Genomic DNA, 18,769 nt, shown 5'->3' on the forward strand with positions numbered 1-18,769 from the left:
GCATATTTAAACATGAACGTCTCTATAATCGTCTTTCGTGAGTCTTTGTTACTTCCGTGAGTTATTTGTAAGACAGCTGCTAAGCGGTACGTGACGAGCGCATCCATGCGTTGCCAGTACAGTACCAACCGAGAAACAAGAAAACACTCCCCCTCTCACGGCCCCTCTATACTTGTAGGCTATGCCATTATTTCTCCCCTCCTTGCATTCCCTTGTATTATACGAACTGAAAAAAAGACTATATGTCGACAACAGTACCGATTATAATACGAAAACTTTTCATCGTCTGTCGTCCAAGGAACTTCAACGATCGAGAGTACATCGCAAGACTAATGTAACAATGGTGTTCGCTGACGAAATATACGCGAGAAAAGGCTGTCAATAACGGAGCCGGAGAATTAAGAAAATATTACTATAATACGGGAGATCCCAGAAAAGACAGGAAAGTTGGCCACCCCATTAACAGGGTCTGAGAGTAGTAGAAATAGTATCAGAAAGTCTGAGAATCAGGAACTGTGTTTGTCGTGGAGTGGGTGCATTCCCAGTTAACACTGATGCTCAGTATAGACGGAACAGTGCCATCAAACCACCGTCTCGGTATAAGCACTCTCTGCGGGTACGAAGCCCAACTAGTAAGAGTAGCAGAACAGAAGCTTAGGAAATGCACTAGAAACTGTAACGCGCTTCTTGTGGAGATCATTTCAGACTACGTTCCGGCCCTTATCATATTTTGCAAGGAGTAATAGCTAGGTCAAGACTTCCTCTCACATTGTCCAACCGGCTAATTCACTCCTGGCAAGTCCCTCTCGCTCAATCCTCGATTAAACTCAAGTTTTGGACGCGGATTCGTGAAGCACCGATCGTACGACACCCAGCTACGGCGAATAGACATCTCGAAAAAATAAAGTTACGCAATTAATTTTTTGTTTGGTCGCAGGTACTTGTCTGCATTCGAGGTATACATTGAAATATCCGCGCCATGGTATCTTAGCACGCCGCTACAGGAGATTGGCGAACTGGCACAGCCAATTCATGAAGAGGAGTATCGTGCAGTAATTTGTTTTCTCTATTTGAAGTAGAACAACGCAGCAAAAGTTGGAAGTATACGGCAACAACGCACCATCACGTAACATAGCGATTATGTGACACTGACGCTTCCAGTGCGGTAAAACAGTATGCTCTTTGAAGAACCAGGAATCATTAGAGAAATGGAAGCCTGGTGCTCTAATACCGGTGTGTCACAATCGAAGCAATAGCAGACAAATTTAAAATCTGTTTCCAGCATCTTCCATGAAATTCTGAACATGCGAAATGTCGAAGCCAGCTGAGTTCCCCAACCCGCCGAATCGAGATAACAGCGGAAATATTGCAGGTGTAACAGGTCAATTCAGATGACCTCTTTATCAGCCTAATTACCATTGACTAGCGGTGAGCATATCACTATAATCATATAACGGACTTACGAAGGTGGTTTGATATGTCTGGTAAATTTCCATGAAACAATGGAACATTTTCGTTACGCCTTCATGGTTGGTAAGCTTGATTAATACAAGAATCTATATCGAATTCCAATACTGATTTGCACTGTTCATTGTTGACAGCCGTCTGAATTGGTCAGAGTGGCGACTGCAATTGAAAATGGAGAAAGCAGAATTCTGTGCTGTTATTAAACATTTTCATTTGAAGTGTTGGACTGTTGTACAAATCCAAACAGACTGGATGAAGTTCATGCAGGCCCTGCACCATCACTGAAGACTATTCAATGGTTCAAATGGCTCTGAGCACTACGGGACTTAACATCTGATGTCATCAGTCCCCTAGAACTTAGAACTGCTTAAACCTAACTAACCTAAGGACATCACACACATCCATGCCCGAGGCAGGATTCGAAGACTATTTACTTTGGATTTACGGATTCAAATGTGGCTGGATACGCACGAGTACACTTGCTGTCACTACAAATGAAATCACTGACAAAATCCGTGATATGGTAATGCAAGACAGACAAATAAAAATTCATAAGAGTGCTGAGACTCTAGGCTCGTCATAATATCCTACACGGAGAGTTGACTATGAAGAAGCTGTGCGTAAGGTGTGTGCCGCGGTTGCTCATCCGGCACAACATTTCGAAATGCTGGCGATGTTTAATAGCAATCCGTAAGATTCTTTGCGCCAATTTGTGACTGTTGACGAAACCTTGATTTATCATTACACACCAGAGTTAAAACGGCAGCCAAAACAATGGACTTAGGCTGGTGAAAGTGCACCGAAGAAGGTAAGGACCATTTTTCAGCTGGCAAGACGTTGTCCACTGTCTTTTTTGACTCCCAAGGCTTAATCCTCGTAGATTACTTAGTAAAAGGTAGACTCGTAAGTGGATCCTATTATGCTTCATTGTTGGATCATTTGAAACATGCGCTGGCTGCAGAACGACCACGATTGGCGGTTAATGCACAATCCCACGCATCAGCGGCAACAATGACAAAAGTGCATGGATTGGGCTTTGAATTGGTTCATCATACACCGTGTTCACCAGACTTAACCCAAGTGACTTCTTCCCGTGCCCTAACTTGAAACTTTGGCTTGCTGAGAAGAAATTTACATCAAACGGAAGTGATAGTTGCAGTCAACGAGTATTTTGCAGAGTTTGACAGAACCTATTTTTCCGATGGGATGAAAAAGCTGGAGGATTGCTGGACCAAGTGTATATCCTTCAAACGCAACTTATACGGCGAAGTAAGGTGAGTTGCTTACGAAACAAATATCTTTATCTTGTTTTTACCAGACATATCAAACCACCCTCGTATTTGACAACTGTTACTGTACTGTACATTTACTACTACTAAGTAATTGGTTAGAGCTCTGTAAAACATTGTCTGTTAATATTGCTTACCTTGGGTTATAATGACTTGGTGTGTACAGATGCAATGTAACGTACGTAAAATAAACAGTGTTATTTATTGTGTAATGTTATTTCCATGTGTGTATGTAATTTCTTTGTAATTTTAAGAGCTTTGATCCTTTAGGAAAATTAATATCTGTGAACGATGTTACGAAGAGACACATGAGGAGCGATGGTGAGCTATGGAGAATGGCAACTGTGAGTGGAATGGCATACCATGAGTAAAACGGACTATTGTCATTAGCGGTATTAAGTTGTGTATTGTCTAGGTGGCTACGCTCGAAACTGTATCGGAATCTATGAGGGCATGGCTTCTGAACAGTTTAGATTTGGTGTCGTGTAAATAAACGGGCGGACTGCACGTCGGAGTTGATATTCGACCAGCCGTCAACAAACCTGACTAGCCCCGCTCCATTCCGCTTGCAGAAACAGGGAAAGTTTGTTGTTTATTTTGACGGACCAGCGATCAACGAGACAACAGAACGTCGACACACCAGGGATCCTACAGCAGTCGTCTCGGGTAAGAAACTGCAGCACGCACATCTCTGCAATCACACTATCGACTGTCGGCTGACGTTTCACTGCTTCTGGGCATGAATACAAAGAAACCCTTGTAGACAAATGTTATTGAAGCATGCTACATAGATTCAAGTCAGTTCTCGATTTATCTTTCACCACCTCTCCTCCAGTAACATCTCAAATTAAAATTACATTTGTGCTGTCAAGGCCTACTTCATTGTCAGGACTTTACGTAGTTGTCACATGACAAAGTGAGCTGACATAGCGTTTTTGATGAAGACATTAGTTCTCTCTTACTTTGTTTATTCGTGGTAATACCAAATACATAATTTGACTAACTATATTTTAAAGATACTGGAGTAAATATTGAACAATTTTATGTTATTTGCTTGTTAGTCGATTGCACTGCTTAGTAATTAAAGTTTTCCACCAAGGACATTCTGAATACTATCAGACCTAAGTTGTTTACAGTAATAAGCCAATACGCCTCAGATTTGCCAACTTGGTGAAAGACGTTTTCGTATAACGAAGTCGCACTGACTACCCACATATCTATCTTCCTTAGCAATCAGTAAGCCAAAGTTATTTATTGCGGCACCACCATTTACACAAATAATATTTGCGAACTTTTATCTGTTTTTGTGTCTCTCACGTATTTATTTAGTATGTGATTGAATGTGCTTGTGTACCTTACCAGCAACTCAGTCTTTCTTTCTTTCTTGGAGATACAGGCTACCTACAGAAAGTAGAGAGATAGTAGCCCAGGACAGAAACAGTCTGCTTAGAGTTGGATTAAATGGACAGATACGAAGCGCTTTAATCATGACGATTTATTCGGTGTTTTGGTGAACATGTTGCAACGGAATCTCTATGGGATATGTGCGGTAAGGAGCTTTAAGATATTACAAGCAAATTGACAAGATAGGGGAAATGTACCACCTGCGTATTTACTTGTAGAACACGGTGGAAAGTATTATAGAACACGTAACCGAATGACAATCCCTTCAACTTTCCATAAAAACAGTCTTAACTGAAAAGCAGTGGTAAATCGGAATCGGTCAAAGTAAAGAAGAAGTTAGGATCGTTTTAACCCCGTGACAAAGGAGAAAAACAAACAGCAGAAAAATGTATGCTACTGACAGATTGTGCTCTTAAGGGGGCAAACCGTACTGGTGCATAGAACCGAAATCCCCTGTCGGTGTTACGGGAGGCTGTCAAGATAAAATGTCGCGGAACTCTTTATTCTACACGACAATGTCTCATCCTGCACAAGAATGCAGAAGCATATGCTCGTTCTTTGACCCATAAAATGTTGATTCCTCCTCCCCCCTCCTGCCCCCCCCCCTTCCGATCCCACCGCATTTTCTCCTGACATAGTAATCAGCTTCTTCCTCTTTCCTCGGTTCAAAAAACCATTTCGTGGTAGCCATTTACAGAGCGTCTACAATGTCATTTTAGAGGTAAAACCGTTCGTGAACAAACAAATTTCAGACTTCTTCTAGCAAGTTCCCCTTCAAGTCATTTGTCTTTGGGAAAAGTGTGCCACATTGGTAGGTGAATGCATAGACGACTAATACCCATCACCAAGATTCTTTTCTTTTAAGGTGATAATTACAACTTTACTACTACTTCTCGTATCTCTGCACGTTCATTAGCCAGACGGTAATTAATAGAGGGGTCCCTATTTGATGCCATGCTCCTTGATTTCTTAGAGGCATTTGATGCTATTTTGCACCGTCATCTCGTAAATAAAACAGGTGCTTAGGGAATATCGGAACAACGTTACGAATGAACTTTCTCGAAAAAACAGAATTCCGTACATTGTTCTTTATATGAATACTTCGTCAGAATTGGAAGTGGCGTCTAGGATATCTCGAGAAATTGTGGTGAGATCGTTACTGGGGTGCCTAACATTTTCACACGAAATAACCTTTTACTCATTGGAGAAACAAAAACCAAAATATGTTCACGACTTTATCGATTGCCAAGATACAAGTAACTCAACAGATGTAGGAACTCTTTTGCACATAATGTGTCCACAGGCATCCAGATATCAGAACTGGCTTTACATATTTATACTTCTTGGCGCTCCCCTCTCCCTGTCGTCCCCCAGTTTGAATGCCTCCGCCCCCCCCCCCCCCCCCCCGTCTTCCAAATATTAACTTCGTTGTATTGTACAAAATGTTCAAATGTGTGTTAAATCGTATGGGAATTAACTGCTAAGGTCATCAGTCCCTAAGCTTACACACCACTTAACCTCAATTAACCTAAGGACAAACACACACGCCCATGCTCGAGGGAGGACTCGAACCTCCGCCGGGACCAGACGCACAGTCCATGACTGCAGCGCCCAAGACCGCTCGGCTAATCCCGCGCGGCGTAATATTGTATTTAGTAGTAATTTGTGAGATTCGATGGTAGAAAAAGGATCAAGTGAACATACCTAATTAAACAAGTGAGAGAATCATGGAGGTGTTTTTCTTCGAACTGTTGCAATCTACACTCCTGGAAATTGAAATAAGAACACCGTGAATTCATTGTCCCAGGAAGGGGAAACTTTATTGACACATTCCTGGGGTCAGATACATCACATGATCACACTGACAGAACCACAGGCACATAGACACAGGCAACAGAGCATGCACAATGTCGGCACTAGTACAGTGTATATCCACCTTTCGCAGCAATGCAGGCTGCTATTCTCCCATGGAGACGATCGTAGAGATGCTGGATGTAGTCCTGTGGAACGGCTTGCCATGCCATTTCCACCTGGCGCCTCAGTTGGACCAGCGTTCGTGCTGGACGTGCAGACCGCGTGAGACGACGCTTCATCCAGTCCCAAACATGCTCAATGGAGGACAGATCCGGAGATCTTGCTGGCCAGGGTAGTTGACTTACACCTTCTAGAGCACGTTGGGTGGCACGGGATACATGCGGACGTGCATTGTCCTGTTGGAACAGCAAGTTCCCTTGCCGGTCTAGGAATGGTAGAACGATGGGTTCGATGACGGTTTGGATGTACCGTGCACTATTCAGTGTCCCCTTGACGATCACCAGTGGTGTACGGCCAGTGTAGATCGCTCCCCACACCATGATGCCGGGTGTTGGCCCTGTGTGCCTCGGTCGTATGCAGTCCTGATTGTGGCGCTCACCTGCACGGCGCCAAACACGCATACGACCATCATCGACACCAAGGCAGAAGCGACTCTCATCGCTGAAGACGACACGTCTCCATTCGTCCCTCCATTCACGCCTGTCGCGACACCACTGGAGGCGGGCTGCACGATGTTGGGGCGTGAGCGGAAGACGGCCTAACGGTGTGCGGGACCGTAGCCCAGCTTCATGGAGACGGTTGCGAATGGTCCTCGCCGATACCCCAGGAGCAACAGTGTCCCTAATTTGCTGGGAAGTGGCGGTGCGGTCCCCTACGGCACTGCGTAGGATCCTACGGTCTTGGCGTGCATCCGTGCGTCGCTGCGGTCCGGTCCCAGGTCGACGGGCACGTGCACCTTCCGCCGACCACTGGCGACAACATCGATGTACTGTGGAGACCTCACACCCCACGTGTTGAGCAATTCGGCGGTACGTCCACCCGGCCTCCCGCATGCCCACTATACGCCCTCGCTCAAAGTCCGTCAACTGCACATACGGTTCACGTCCACGCTGTCGCGGCATGCTACCAGTGTTAAAGACTGCGATGGAGCTCCGTATGCCACGGCAAACTGGCTGACACTGACGGCGGCGGTGCACAAATGCTGCGCAGCTAGCGCCATTCGACGGCCAACACCGCGGTTCCTGGTGTGTCCGCTGTGCCGTGCGTGTGATCATTGCTTGTACAGCCCTCTCGCAGTGTCCGGAGCAAGTATGGTGGGTCTGACACACCGGTGTCAATGTGTTCTTTTTTCCATTTCCAGGAGTGTATAATGAATGGGACCGAACGAGACATTATCCAATATTGTGACGGCAAAACAGTACAAGCATGCCAGTTGCTATTATGGCATTATCGACTGGCGTATACCGGTATCGAGGCGAACTGATTGTGGCTGGCATGTGGCGCCACAAAAGTAAGAGTTTGTATTGTACGAGGGCCGTTCAGAAAGTAACCTCCGGTTGATTTAAAAAAAATACACCAAGTTAAATAAAAATATTTTAATATATACATCTTACAACTACATCTTTGCACTATTTTTCTACATAGTCTCCATAGCGATTGAGGCACTTATCGTATCTCTTCACAAGCTTTGAAATTCCTTCTGCATAAAAATCACCCGCTTGTGCCTGGAGCCAGCCTGTGACAGCATCTTTGAGCTCTTCGTCGTCATCAAACCGCTGTGACCCGAGCCATTTCTTCAAATGCATGAAGAGGTGATAATCACTTGGCGCCAGGTCTGGGCTGTAAGGTGGATGGTTGATAACGTCCCACTTGAAGGACTCAAGAAGGGCCGTTGTTCTGCGAGCAGAGTGAGGACAGGCGTTATCGTGCAAAAAAACGATACCGGAAGTCAGCATACCACGGCGTTTGTTCTATATAGCCCGTCGTAACTTTTTTATTGTTTCACAGTACACGTCTTGATTAATGGTCGTACCACGTTCCATGAATTCAACCAACAACACCCCTTTGGCATCCCAAAACACCGTTGCCATCGGTTTTCTGGCAGAAAAATCTTGCGAGGCTTTTCTTGGTTTGGTAGGCGAATTTGAATGTGCCCACATCTTTGATTGTTCTTTTGTCTCAGGGTTCACGTACTTAATCCAGGTTTCGTCACCGGTCACGATTCTGTTTAACAATGGTACTCCTTCGTCCTCATAACGTGACAGAAAGTCTAATGCAGAGGCCATTCTTTGAGTTTTGTGGTGGTCGGTAAGAATTTTGGGCACCCATCGTGCACAGAACTTACGGTAACCCAATCTTGCTGTCACTATCTCTTACAAGAGAGTCTTAGAAATCTGTGGAAAACCAGTAGACAACTCCGACATTGAGAAACGTCGATTTTCACGAACTCTTGCATCAACTGTCTGAACGATTTCTTCAGTCACCAATGATGGTCTACCACTCCTCTCTTCATCATGAACGTTTTCTCGTCCACTTTTAAATAAACGTACCCATTCACGGACAACTCCTTCACTCATAACTCTTGGTCCGTACACGGCACAAAGCTCACGATGAATAGCTGCTGCAGAATATCCTTTGGCTGTAAAAAACCTTATGACAGCACGCACTTCACATTTGGCGGGGTTTTCTATTGCAGCACACATTTCAAACTGCCACAAAAACTAAACTAGCGCAGGTACAACGTTCACTCGACCACGGCTTGATGCCGACTGACCTGTTGAGTGCGTGAACGCACAGATGGCGTCGCTACTCCCCCCACAACCCGCACTGTGACCAATCGGAGGTTACTTTCTGAACCGCCCTCGTAATTCTGCTCAGGAGGCAAATTCTCTAACAATATAAACAAACGAAAAACACAATTTGTTATTGTTATTTTCTGGATTTCTATCCAACATTTGATTCTCCTGTACTGTGGTATCTTACACGACTGCCTAACACGTCTTTTTGGTAGAAGGAAAGAAGGAAGGAAGGAAGATTATGGTTTAACGCAGATTCAACGACGATGTCATTGTAACGGAGCACAAGCTCGGAAAGAGGGAAGAGCCCGTCTCGATATTTGCCTTGAACAATTCAGAAAAACTACAGAAAACGTGAACTGTATGGATCAGACGAGAATTTAAATTACTGGCCTTCAAAATCCGAGTCGAAAGAGATTGTTCAAATGTTCAAATGTGTGTGAAATCTTACGGGACTTAAATGCTAAGGTCATCAGTCCCTAAGCTTACACACTACTTAACCTAAATTATCCTAAGGACAAACACACACACCCATGCCCGAGGGAGGACTCGAAACTCCGCCGGGACCAGCCGCACAGTCCATGACTGCAGCGCCTGAGACCGCTCGGCTTATCCTGCGCGGCGAAAGAGATTCGGATACCGCCTCCAAATGGTTAGCATTATGACAAAACAAATTATTAACAATAGCGGAATCACCTTCATCGTTCCTGTCAAAATTACTTGAAAGCACTGCCACCTTTCGCTTCTTTACTGGTTTAATGATGTTACTGTCATTGGAATGGGCGTCAGAATCATAAGAAACATTCATTTATACAGTCATCCGGATCTTTGTTCTCAGTAGTTACAACGAAACATCGCATCGTAAAAGCGCCAGAAAGTAATTTAATTTTGTTCATTTCCTTCCGTTTTATGAACAGGACCATCTCTACAAACAGGAAAAACGTCAAGACCTGAAATACTAACTATTTGAAGTATCAAAATGCAATCAAAATGCTAAAAAAAATACATGAAGGCAACCAAGTTAAATACATTGGCGCTTGCTATATAAACACCTAAATAAACGAAATAGTTAAATTATATCAAAGCTGACGGCATCTACAGACAGCATAAGGAAAATGCGAGTTATCGTGATATCCTTCCAAAACGGATGGCGGGCAAAACACGAATAAACTCGAGATTCGACCGCAGTGTGCTAAGAGCTGCGCCACCTCGCTCTGTTATGTGAAAAAACCGGCTTTGCCAAACATATACAGACTGCGTATTCCTTAATATACAGCTGTCGATGTCACGACAGATTTTATGCAAGTAAATTTGTAGTTTGAGTGTATTAATCAAAATTTTATCATTTAATTTTTACTGATATAATCTTCAGTGCGATTGGGTCTGTAGCCGTGATGAATTTTTTGAATGATTTCGTGATGGCTTCAGCTGACATTCTCTTTATTTGATCTACGATTGTACAATTTCGGCCTTAGGCCATCTTGAAGTATCTTAATCAGAAACATCATACATCGGATGAGTTAGTATCACTTATGAATTTAATATACGGACAAGCGATATTCCAAGATATATTAGGAGGATTGTAACTTACTTCATGATCTATTCTGGTATATTATGCCATACACGTCTTTGCTCTTATGATTGCATGTAATTGTCAAAAAATAAATTATAAATAGTTTTTCGTTTTTTAGGAGCACGTTACTGTTGAGCAGTTGTTGCAATGTTCGAAAGCCGAGGTTTTTAACATCTTTACACTAGAAAGATTGTGATTATTTTACAGAAATTCGTTAATTCAGCTATATATGTCTTTGTTATCAACTATATTTAATTATCGTCCATCACTGGTGTAAATATGATTGCATGTAATTTTCCTCAAAATTGCTTGTAACCTTTTGTTCTATTCTGCGGGAGCACGTCATTTTCGACCAGTTGTCACGAATATCATATAAGTCGACCACATTACAGTAATGAAACAATATTGAAAACGATGAAAATCGAGTAAAACCTCCTCCGACTAGCTTTATGGTTGTGTGACTTTCGCACTGCAATCACATTTATTAACGAGAATAGCGATGATTAGACATCCTATGATTCTATAATGCTTCGTCGCAGAACTAGTAAAAAGTTATCTAGGAACTTTCCATTTTGCGGGTGTTTTGTTCATTTAAAACTATGCTGATTGGTCTCTTAGATGGAAGTAAATTTCAATTTCTTACATCACATCCATGATTTTATCTTTCTGTAGCTTACGTAATATTTGTAATGATTTATGAACAACAAGTATTTTGTAGCTGGCGTCTTTTAAGTGTGCAGCAGATTTTACGAGCGGTAGTTTAAAAATAAAACTGCTTTTGCTTAAAATGAAATGGCCGTGTCGCTAAAGCAAATCGGCAGGTTTCAGTTACCTAATTCGCAAACTAGCGGGGACACAGTGGGGATCACATCCCAAACTATTCGCTGTTCTGCAATGGCACTGTGCTTTTCTACTGCTGAATATGCTTCTCCAGTCTGGTACAGGTCATCTCATGCCAGACACGTAGACATTGCTCTCAACGAAACCTGCAGGTTGATCACAGGTTGCTTAAGACCTACCCCAGCTGATAAGCTCTACTGCCTGGCTGGAATAGCGCCACCATGGGTACGCAGAACAGTAGCTGCCAACAAGAAGAGATTGAAAGTGGAACAGGACAGTGCCCATCCACTGCACGGACATAATCCACCACAACAACGGCTGAGATCGCGAAAGATCTTCCTGAGAACATCCGAAAAGCTCACCATTTCACCAGAGAAGGCAAGGCTGGAGTTATGGAAGAAGTCGACGCCTCACCTGCAGACGCCAGAAGCTGAAGAACTACCACCTGGACACAACGAGAGCTGGCTGGTGTGCAAATCTTTAAACAGATTACGATCAGGAGTTGGACGATGGAGAGACAACCTGAAGAGATGGGGCTTCATAACAGAAGATACGTCCTGTGATTTTGGACCAGAACAAACCACAAGCCACATGCTCCAGTGCCTTTTGTGCCCTACATCCTGCACGAAGATTGATCTCCTGCAAGCCAGTCCAAGCGCCTTGGAGGTTGCCAAGTACTGGGCACATGTAATATAAATACAATTTGTATATACAGGGTGTTTCAAAAATGACCGGTATATTTGAAACGGCAATAAAAACTAAACGAGCAGCGATAGAAATACACCGTTTGTTGCAATATGCTTGGGACAACAGTACATTTTCAGGCGGACAAACTTTCGAAATTACAGTAGTTACAATTTTCAACAACAGATGGCGCTGCAAGTGATGTGAAAGATATAGAAGACAACGCAGTCTGTGCGCCATTCTGTACGTCGTCTTTCTGCTGTAAGCGTGTGCTGTTCACAACGTGCAAGTGTGCTGTAGACAACATGGTTTATTCCTTAGAACAGAGGATTTTTCTGGTGTTGGAATTCCACCGCCTAGAACACAGTGTTGTTGCAACAAGACGAAGTTTTCAACGGAGGTTTAATGTAACCAAAGGACCGAAAAGCGATACAATAAAGGATCTGTTTGAAAAATTTCAACAGATTGGGAACGTGACGGATGAACGTGCTGGAAAGGTAGGGCGACCGCGTACGGCAACCACAGAGGGCAACGCGCAGCTAGTGCAGCAGGTGATCCAACAGCGGCCTCGGGTTTCCGTTCGCCGTGTTGCAGCTGCGGTCCAAATGACGCCAACGTCCACGTATCGTCTCATGCGCCAGAGTTTACACCTCTATCCATACAAAATTCAAACGCGGCAACCCCTCAGCGCCGCTACCATTGCTGCACGAGAGACATTCGCTAACGATATAGTGCACAGGATTGATGACGGCGATACGCATGTGGGCAGCATTTGGTTTACTGACGAAGCTTATTTTACCTGGACGGCTTCGTCAATAAACAGAACTGGCGCATATGGGGAACCGAAAAGCCCCATGTTGCAGTCCCATCGTCCCTGCATCCTCAAAAAGTACTGGTCTGGGCCGCCATTTCTTCCAAAGGAATCATTGGCCCATTTTTCAGATCCGAAACGATTACTGCATCACGCTATCTGGACATTCTTCGTGAATTTGTGGCGGTACAAACTGCCTTAGACGACACTGCGAACACCTCGTGGTTTATGCAAGATGGTGCCCGGCCGCATCGCACGACCGACGTCTTTAATTTCCTGAGTGAATATTTCGATGATCGTGTGATTGCTTTGGGCTATCCGAAACATACAGGAGGCGGCGTGGCTTGGCCTCCCTATTCGCCAGACATGAACCCCTGTGACTTCTTTCTGTAGAGACACTTGAAAGACCAGGTGTACCGCCAGAATCCAGAAACAATTGAACAGCTGAAGCAGTACATCTCATCTGCATGTGAAGCCATTCCGCCAGACACGTTGTCAAAGGTTTCGGGTAATTTCATTCAGAGACTACGCCATATTATTGCTACGCATGGTGGATATGTGGAGAATATCGTATTATAGAGTTTCCCAGACCACAGCGCCATCTGTTGTTGAAATTGTAACTACTGTAATTTCGAAAGTTTGTCCGCCTGAAAATGTACTGTTGTCCCAAGCATATTGCAACAAATGGTGTATTTCTATCGCTGCTCGTTTAGTTTTTATTGCCGTTTCAAATATACCGGTCATTTTTGAAACACCCTGTATGTATGTACATATTTATTGATGTGTATGGCTACTGTAAATTTGTATGTTTCTGACTCGAGAATAAAAAGTTACCTGCGACTCACATCACCGTTGTGTGATGTCTTCAGTAATCAATAACTGATTCCAAAAGACATTAGCTGGTGAATGCATGGCGACGCACAGGTGTCACGATTTGCTGAGACAAGGCGTAGCAGTGCTTGTCGAGGAATGAGGAAAACTCAGACAGTTTCACACATCATCGACTGGTCGGCTTGTAGACGGTACTGTCACCTGCAGTCGGAGTACGTACTGCGGTGTCAGAGAGAAGAGAGTGTGTGTACGCAGCGTGAGCAATGCTGCTGACAAGGGAACCTCCCCATCGCACCCCCCTCAGATTTAGTTATACATTGGCACAGTGGATAGGCCCTGTAAAACTGAACACAGATCAATCGAGAAAACAGGAAGAAGTTGTGTGGAACTATGAAAAAATAAGCGAAATATACAAACTGAGTAGTCCATGCGGAAGATAGGCAATATCAAGGAGAATATGGTCTCAGGAGCGCAGTGGTCCCGTGGTTACCGTGAGGAGCTGCGGAACGAGAGAGCCATGGTTCAAGTCTTCCCTCAACCGAAAATTTTACTTTCTTTATTTTTGCAAAGTTATGATCTGTCCGTTCGTTCATTCACGTCTCTGTTCACTGTAATAAGTTTAGTGTCTATGTTTTGCGACCGCACCGCAAAACCGTGCGATTAGTAGACGAAAGGACGTGCCTCTCCAATGGGAACCGAAAACATTTGATCGCAAGGTCATAGGTCAACCGATTCCTCCACAGGAAAACACGTCTGATATATTCTATACGACACTGGTGACGGCATGTGCGTCACATGACAGGAATATGTTGTCGACCCACCTAACTTGTACACTTAGCGAATGGGTAAAAAGATTCTTCTACCTTGCCCGATTTAGGTTTTCTTGTGGATGTGATAATCACTCCCAAAAAAGTGATGAAAACATAAGAGTTTGTCACACAAACTGAAAATAAAAAATTAAACTTTTTACTCGCGGGAAGACTTGAACCTAGGACCTCTCGTTCCGTAGCTGTTCTCGCTAGCCACGGGACCACGGCGCTCCGTAACTCTCATTGTCCTCGATGTTGCATATCTTCGCATGGACTACTCAGTTTGTATATTTTACTTATTTTTTTCATAGTTCCACACAACTTATTCCTGTTTACTCGATTGATCTGTGTTCAGTTTTTCAAGGCCTATCCACTGCGCCAACTTATAACTAAATCTGAGGGGGGTGCGATGGGGAGGTTCCCTTGTGAGTGTGGTGAGGGTTAGCAGCAGGCGCTGGCAGGGCAGCACTCACCGCGGCAAGGAGCAGCGCCAGCAGGCAGAGGCGGAGGCAGGGGTCGGGCTGCAGGGCCGCGGAGGCGGCCAGCGTGCGGGGCCGCCACTCCGTCACGCCGCTCCTCATCGTAGCCGCAGCCTCGCTCTGCAACAACCAGTCACGTGTGGCTCAAATTCCTCTGTAATCATCCACATGTACACAGTTAGAAACGACACTCGTCTATACATTCAAGGACAGAAAAACCGACCCACCACGAAGCAACTTTCCGAAGGAGATGGAAATCTGTGGATGTGATGCACACGTACAGATAAACAAATTTCAGGAAAATTGTGTCATTTATTCAAGGGAAAGCACTTCACAAAATGAGCAAGTCAATAATGTCTTGAAACACATCATGTTTACGCCAGTGACTGTTAAACGTTTTATTTCTACTATTGCAATTTCGGCCTTAGGCCATTATCAAGTGGAGATGTTTTGGCTTTAAGCCATGTCTACTTTATACACTACTGGCCATTAAAATTGCTACACCAAGAAGAAATGCAGATAATAAACGGGTATTCATTGGACAAATATACACTCCTGGAAATAGAAATAAGAACACCATGAATTCATTGTCCCAGGGAGGGGAAACTTTATTGACACATTCCTGGGGTCAGATACATCACATGATCACACTGACAGAACCACAGGCACATAGACACAGGCAACAGAGCATGCACAATGTCGGCACTAGTACAGTGTATATCCACCTTTCGCAGCAATGCAGGCTGCTATTCTCCCATGGAGACGATCGTAGAGATGCTGGATGTAGTCCTGTGGAACGGCTTGCCATGCCATTTCCACCTGGCGCCTCAGTTGGACCAGCGTTCGTGCTGGACGTGCAGACCGCGTGAGACGACGCTTCATCCAGTCCCAAACATGCTCAATGGGGGACAGATCCGGAGATCTTGCTGGCCAGGGTAGTTGACTTACACCTTCTAGAGCATGTTGGGTGGCACGGGATACATGCGGACGTGCATTGTCCTGTTGGAACAGCACGTTCCCTTGCCGGTCTAGGAATGGTAGAACGATGGGTTCGATGACGGTTTGGATGTACCGTGCACTATTCAGTGTCCCCTCAATGATCACCAGTGGTGTACGGCCAGTGTAGGAGATCGCTCCCCACACCATGATGCCGGGTGTTGGCCCTGTGTGCCTCGGTCGTATGCAGTCCTGATTGTGGCGCTCACCTGCACGGCGCCAAACACGCATACGACCATCATTGGCACCAAGGCAGAAGCGACTCTCATCGCTGAAGACGACATGTCTCCATTCGTCCCTCCATTCACGCCTGTCGCGACACCACTGGAGGCGGGCTGCACGATGTTGGGGCGTGAGCGGAAGTCGGCCTAACGGTGTGCGGGACCGTAGCCCAGCTTCATGGAGACGGTTGCGAATGGTCCTCGCCGATACCCCAGGAGCAACAGTGTCCCTAATTTGCTGGGAAGTGGCGGTGCGGTCCCCTACGGCACTGCGTAGGATCCTACGGTCTTGGCGTGCATCCGTGCGTCGCTGCGGTCCGGTCCCAGGTCGACGGGCACGTGCACCTTCCGCCGACCACTGGCGACAACATCGATGTACTATGGAGACCTCACGCCCCTCGTGTTGAGCAATTTGGCGGTACGTCCACCCGGCCTCCCGCATGCCCACTATACGCCCTCGCTCAAAGTCCGTAAACTGCACATACGGTTCACGTCCACGCTGTCGCGGCATGCTACCAGTGTTAAAGACTGGGAGGAGCTCCGTATGCCACGGCAAACTGGCTGACACTGACGGCGGCGGTGCACAAATGCTGCGCGGCTAGCGCCATTCGACGGCCAACACCGCGGTTCCTGGTGTGTCCGCTGTGCCGTGCGTGTGATCATTGCTTATACAGCCCTCTCGCAGTGTCCGGAGCAAGTATGGTGGGTCTGACACACCGATGTCAATGTGTTCTTTTTTCCATTTCCAGGAGTGTATTATACTAAAACTGACATGTGATTACAAAATGGTTCAAATGGCTCTGAGCACTATGGGACTCAACTGCTGAGGTCATTAGTCCCCTAGAACTTAGAACTAGTTAAACCTAACTAACCTAAGGACATCAAAAACATCCATGCCCGATGCAGGATTCGAACCTGCGACCGTAGCGGTCTTGCGGTTCCAGACTGCAGCGCCTTTAACCGCACGGCCACTTCGGCCGGCATGTGATTACATTTTCACACAATTTGGGTGCATAGTTCCTGAGAAATCAGTACCCAGAACAACCACCTCTGGCCGTAATTACGGCCTTGATACGCCTGGGCATTGAATCAAACAGAGCTTGGATGGCGTGTACAGGTACAGCTGACCATGCAGCTTCAACACGATATCACAGTTCATCAAGAGTAGTGACTGGCATATTGTGACGAGCCAGTTGCGCTGCCACCATTGACCAGGCGTTTTCATTTGGTGAGAGATCTGGAGAAAGAGCTGGCCAGGGCGGCAGTCGAACATTTTCTGTATCCAGAAAGGCCCGTACAGGACCTGCAACATGCGGTCGTGCATTATCCTGCTGAAATGTAGGGTTTCGCAGAGTTGGAATAAAGGGTAGCGCCACGGGTCGTAACACATCTGAGATGTTACGTCCAATGTTCAAAGTGTCGTCAATGCGAACAAGAGGTGACCGAGACGTGTAACCAATGGCACCCCATACCATGACGCCGGGTGATACGCCAGCATGGCGATGACGAATACACGCTTCCAATGTGCGTTCACCATTGTCACCAAACATGGATGCGACCATCATGATGCTGTAAACAGAACCTGGATTCATCCGAAAAAATGACGTTTTGCATTTCGTGCAACCAGGTTCGCCGTTGAGTACACCATCGCAGGCTCTCCTGTCTCCTGTCTCCTGTCAATGGTACCCGCAGCCATTGTCTCCGAGCTGATAGTCCACGCTGCTGCAAACGTCGTCGAATTGTTCGTGCAGGTGGTTGTTGTCTTGCAAACGTCCCCAGCAGCTGACTCAGGGATCGAGACGTGGCTGCACGATCCGTTACAGCCATGCGGATAAGATGCCTGTCAACTCGCCTGCTAGTAATACGAGGCCGTTGGGATCCAGCACGGCCTTCCGTATTACCCTTCTGAACCCTCCGATTCCATATTCTGCTAACAGTCATTGGATCTCGACCAACGCGAGCAGCAATGTCGCGATACGATAAACCGCAATCGCGATAGGCTACAATCCGACCTTTATCAAAGTCGGAAACGTGATGGTACGCATTTCTGCTCCTTAACGAGGCATCACAACAACGTTTCACCTTGCAACGCCGGTCAAATGCTGTTTGTGTATGAGAAATTGGTTGGAAATTTTCCTCATGTCAGCACGTTGTAGGTGTCGCCACCGGCGCCAACCTTGTGTGAATGCTCTGAAAAGCTAATCATTTGCATATCACAGCATCCTGTTAGTTAAATTTCGCCTCTGTAGCACGTCATCTTCGTGGTGTAGCAATTTTAATGGCCAGTAGTGTACAAGCTGACACATTTCAAGAAATTTCACACGACTCTGAATTCCAGTTATGAAAAGTCAATAATGTGTTTGTCCAGCAAGGGTCATTATGCAAGCATATATTCGGCTTGGCATTGATTGACAGACTTGTTGAACGTCCTACTGAGGGATATTGTGCCACATTCTGTCCAACTGCCGCGCTAGATCGTCAAAATCCTGAGCTGGTTGGAGGCCCCTGCCCATAATACTCTAAGCTTTCTCAATTGATGAGAGATCCGCGACCTTTCAGGCCAACGTAGAGTTTGGCAGGCACGAAGACAAGCAGTAGAAACTCTCGCCGTGTGTGGGAGGCCCTTATCTTGTAAGCCCACAATGGTTTGCCGTGAAGAGCACGAAAATAGGGTGTAGAATATCGTCAACGGACGTACCGATGTACTGCAAGGGTGCCGCGGATGATAACCAAAGGGTTCTGCTACGAAAAGAAA

At 45.6% G+C, this 18,769-nt stretch overlaps 1 protein-coding gene across 1 annotated transcript in view; it reads right to left on the reverse strand.

The window, feature by feature from the left end:
- LOC126484065 (uncharacterized) overlaps positions 1-18,769 on the reverse strand; it is a 479,398-nt gene that overhangs the window by 46,730 nt on the left and 413,899 nt on the right. Inside the window, exon 3 of the mRNA XM_050107429.1 lies at positions 14,792-14,917. Coding sequence (XP_049963386.1) covers positions 14,792-14,917 — 126 coding nt within the window. The remainder of the gene's footprint in view (positions 1-14,791; positions 14,918-18,769) is intronic.

The sequence above is a fragment of the Schistocerca serialis genome, chromosome 1, assembly GCF_023864345.2.
Source record: "Schistocerca serialis cubense isolate TAMUIC-IGC-003099 chromosome 1, iqSchSeri2.2, whole genome shotgun sequence".
NCBI classification, from domain to species: Eukaryota; Metazoa; Arthropoda; class Insecta; order Orthoptera; family Acrididae; genus Schistocerca; species Schistocerca serialis.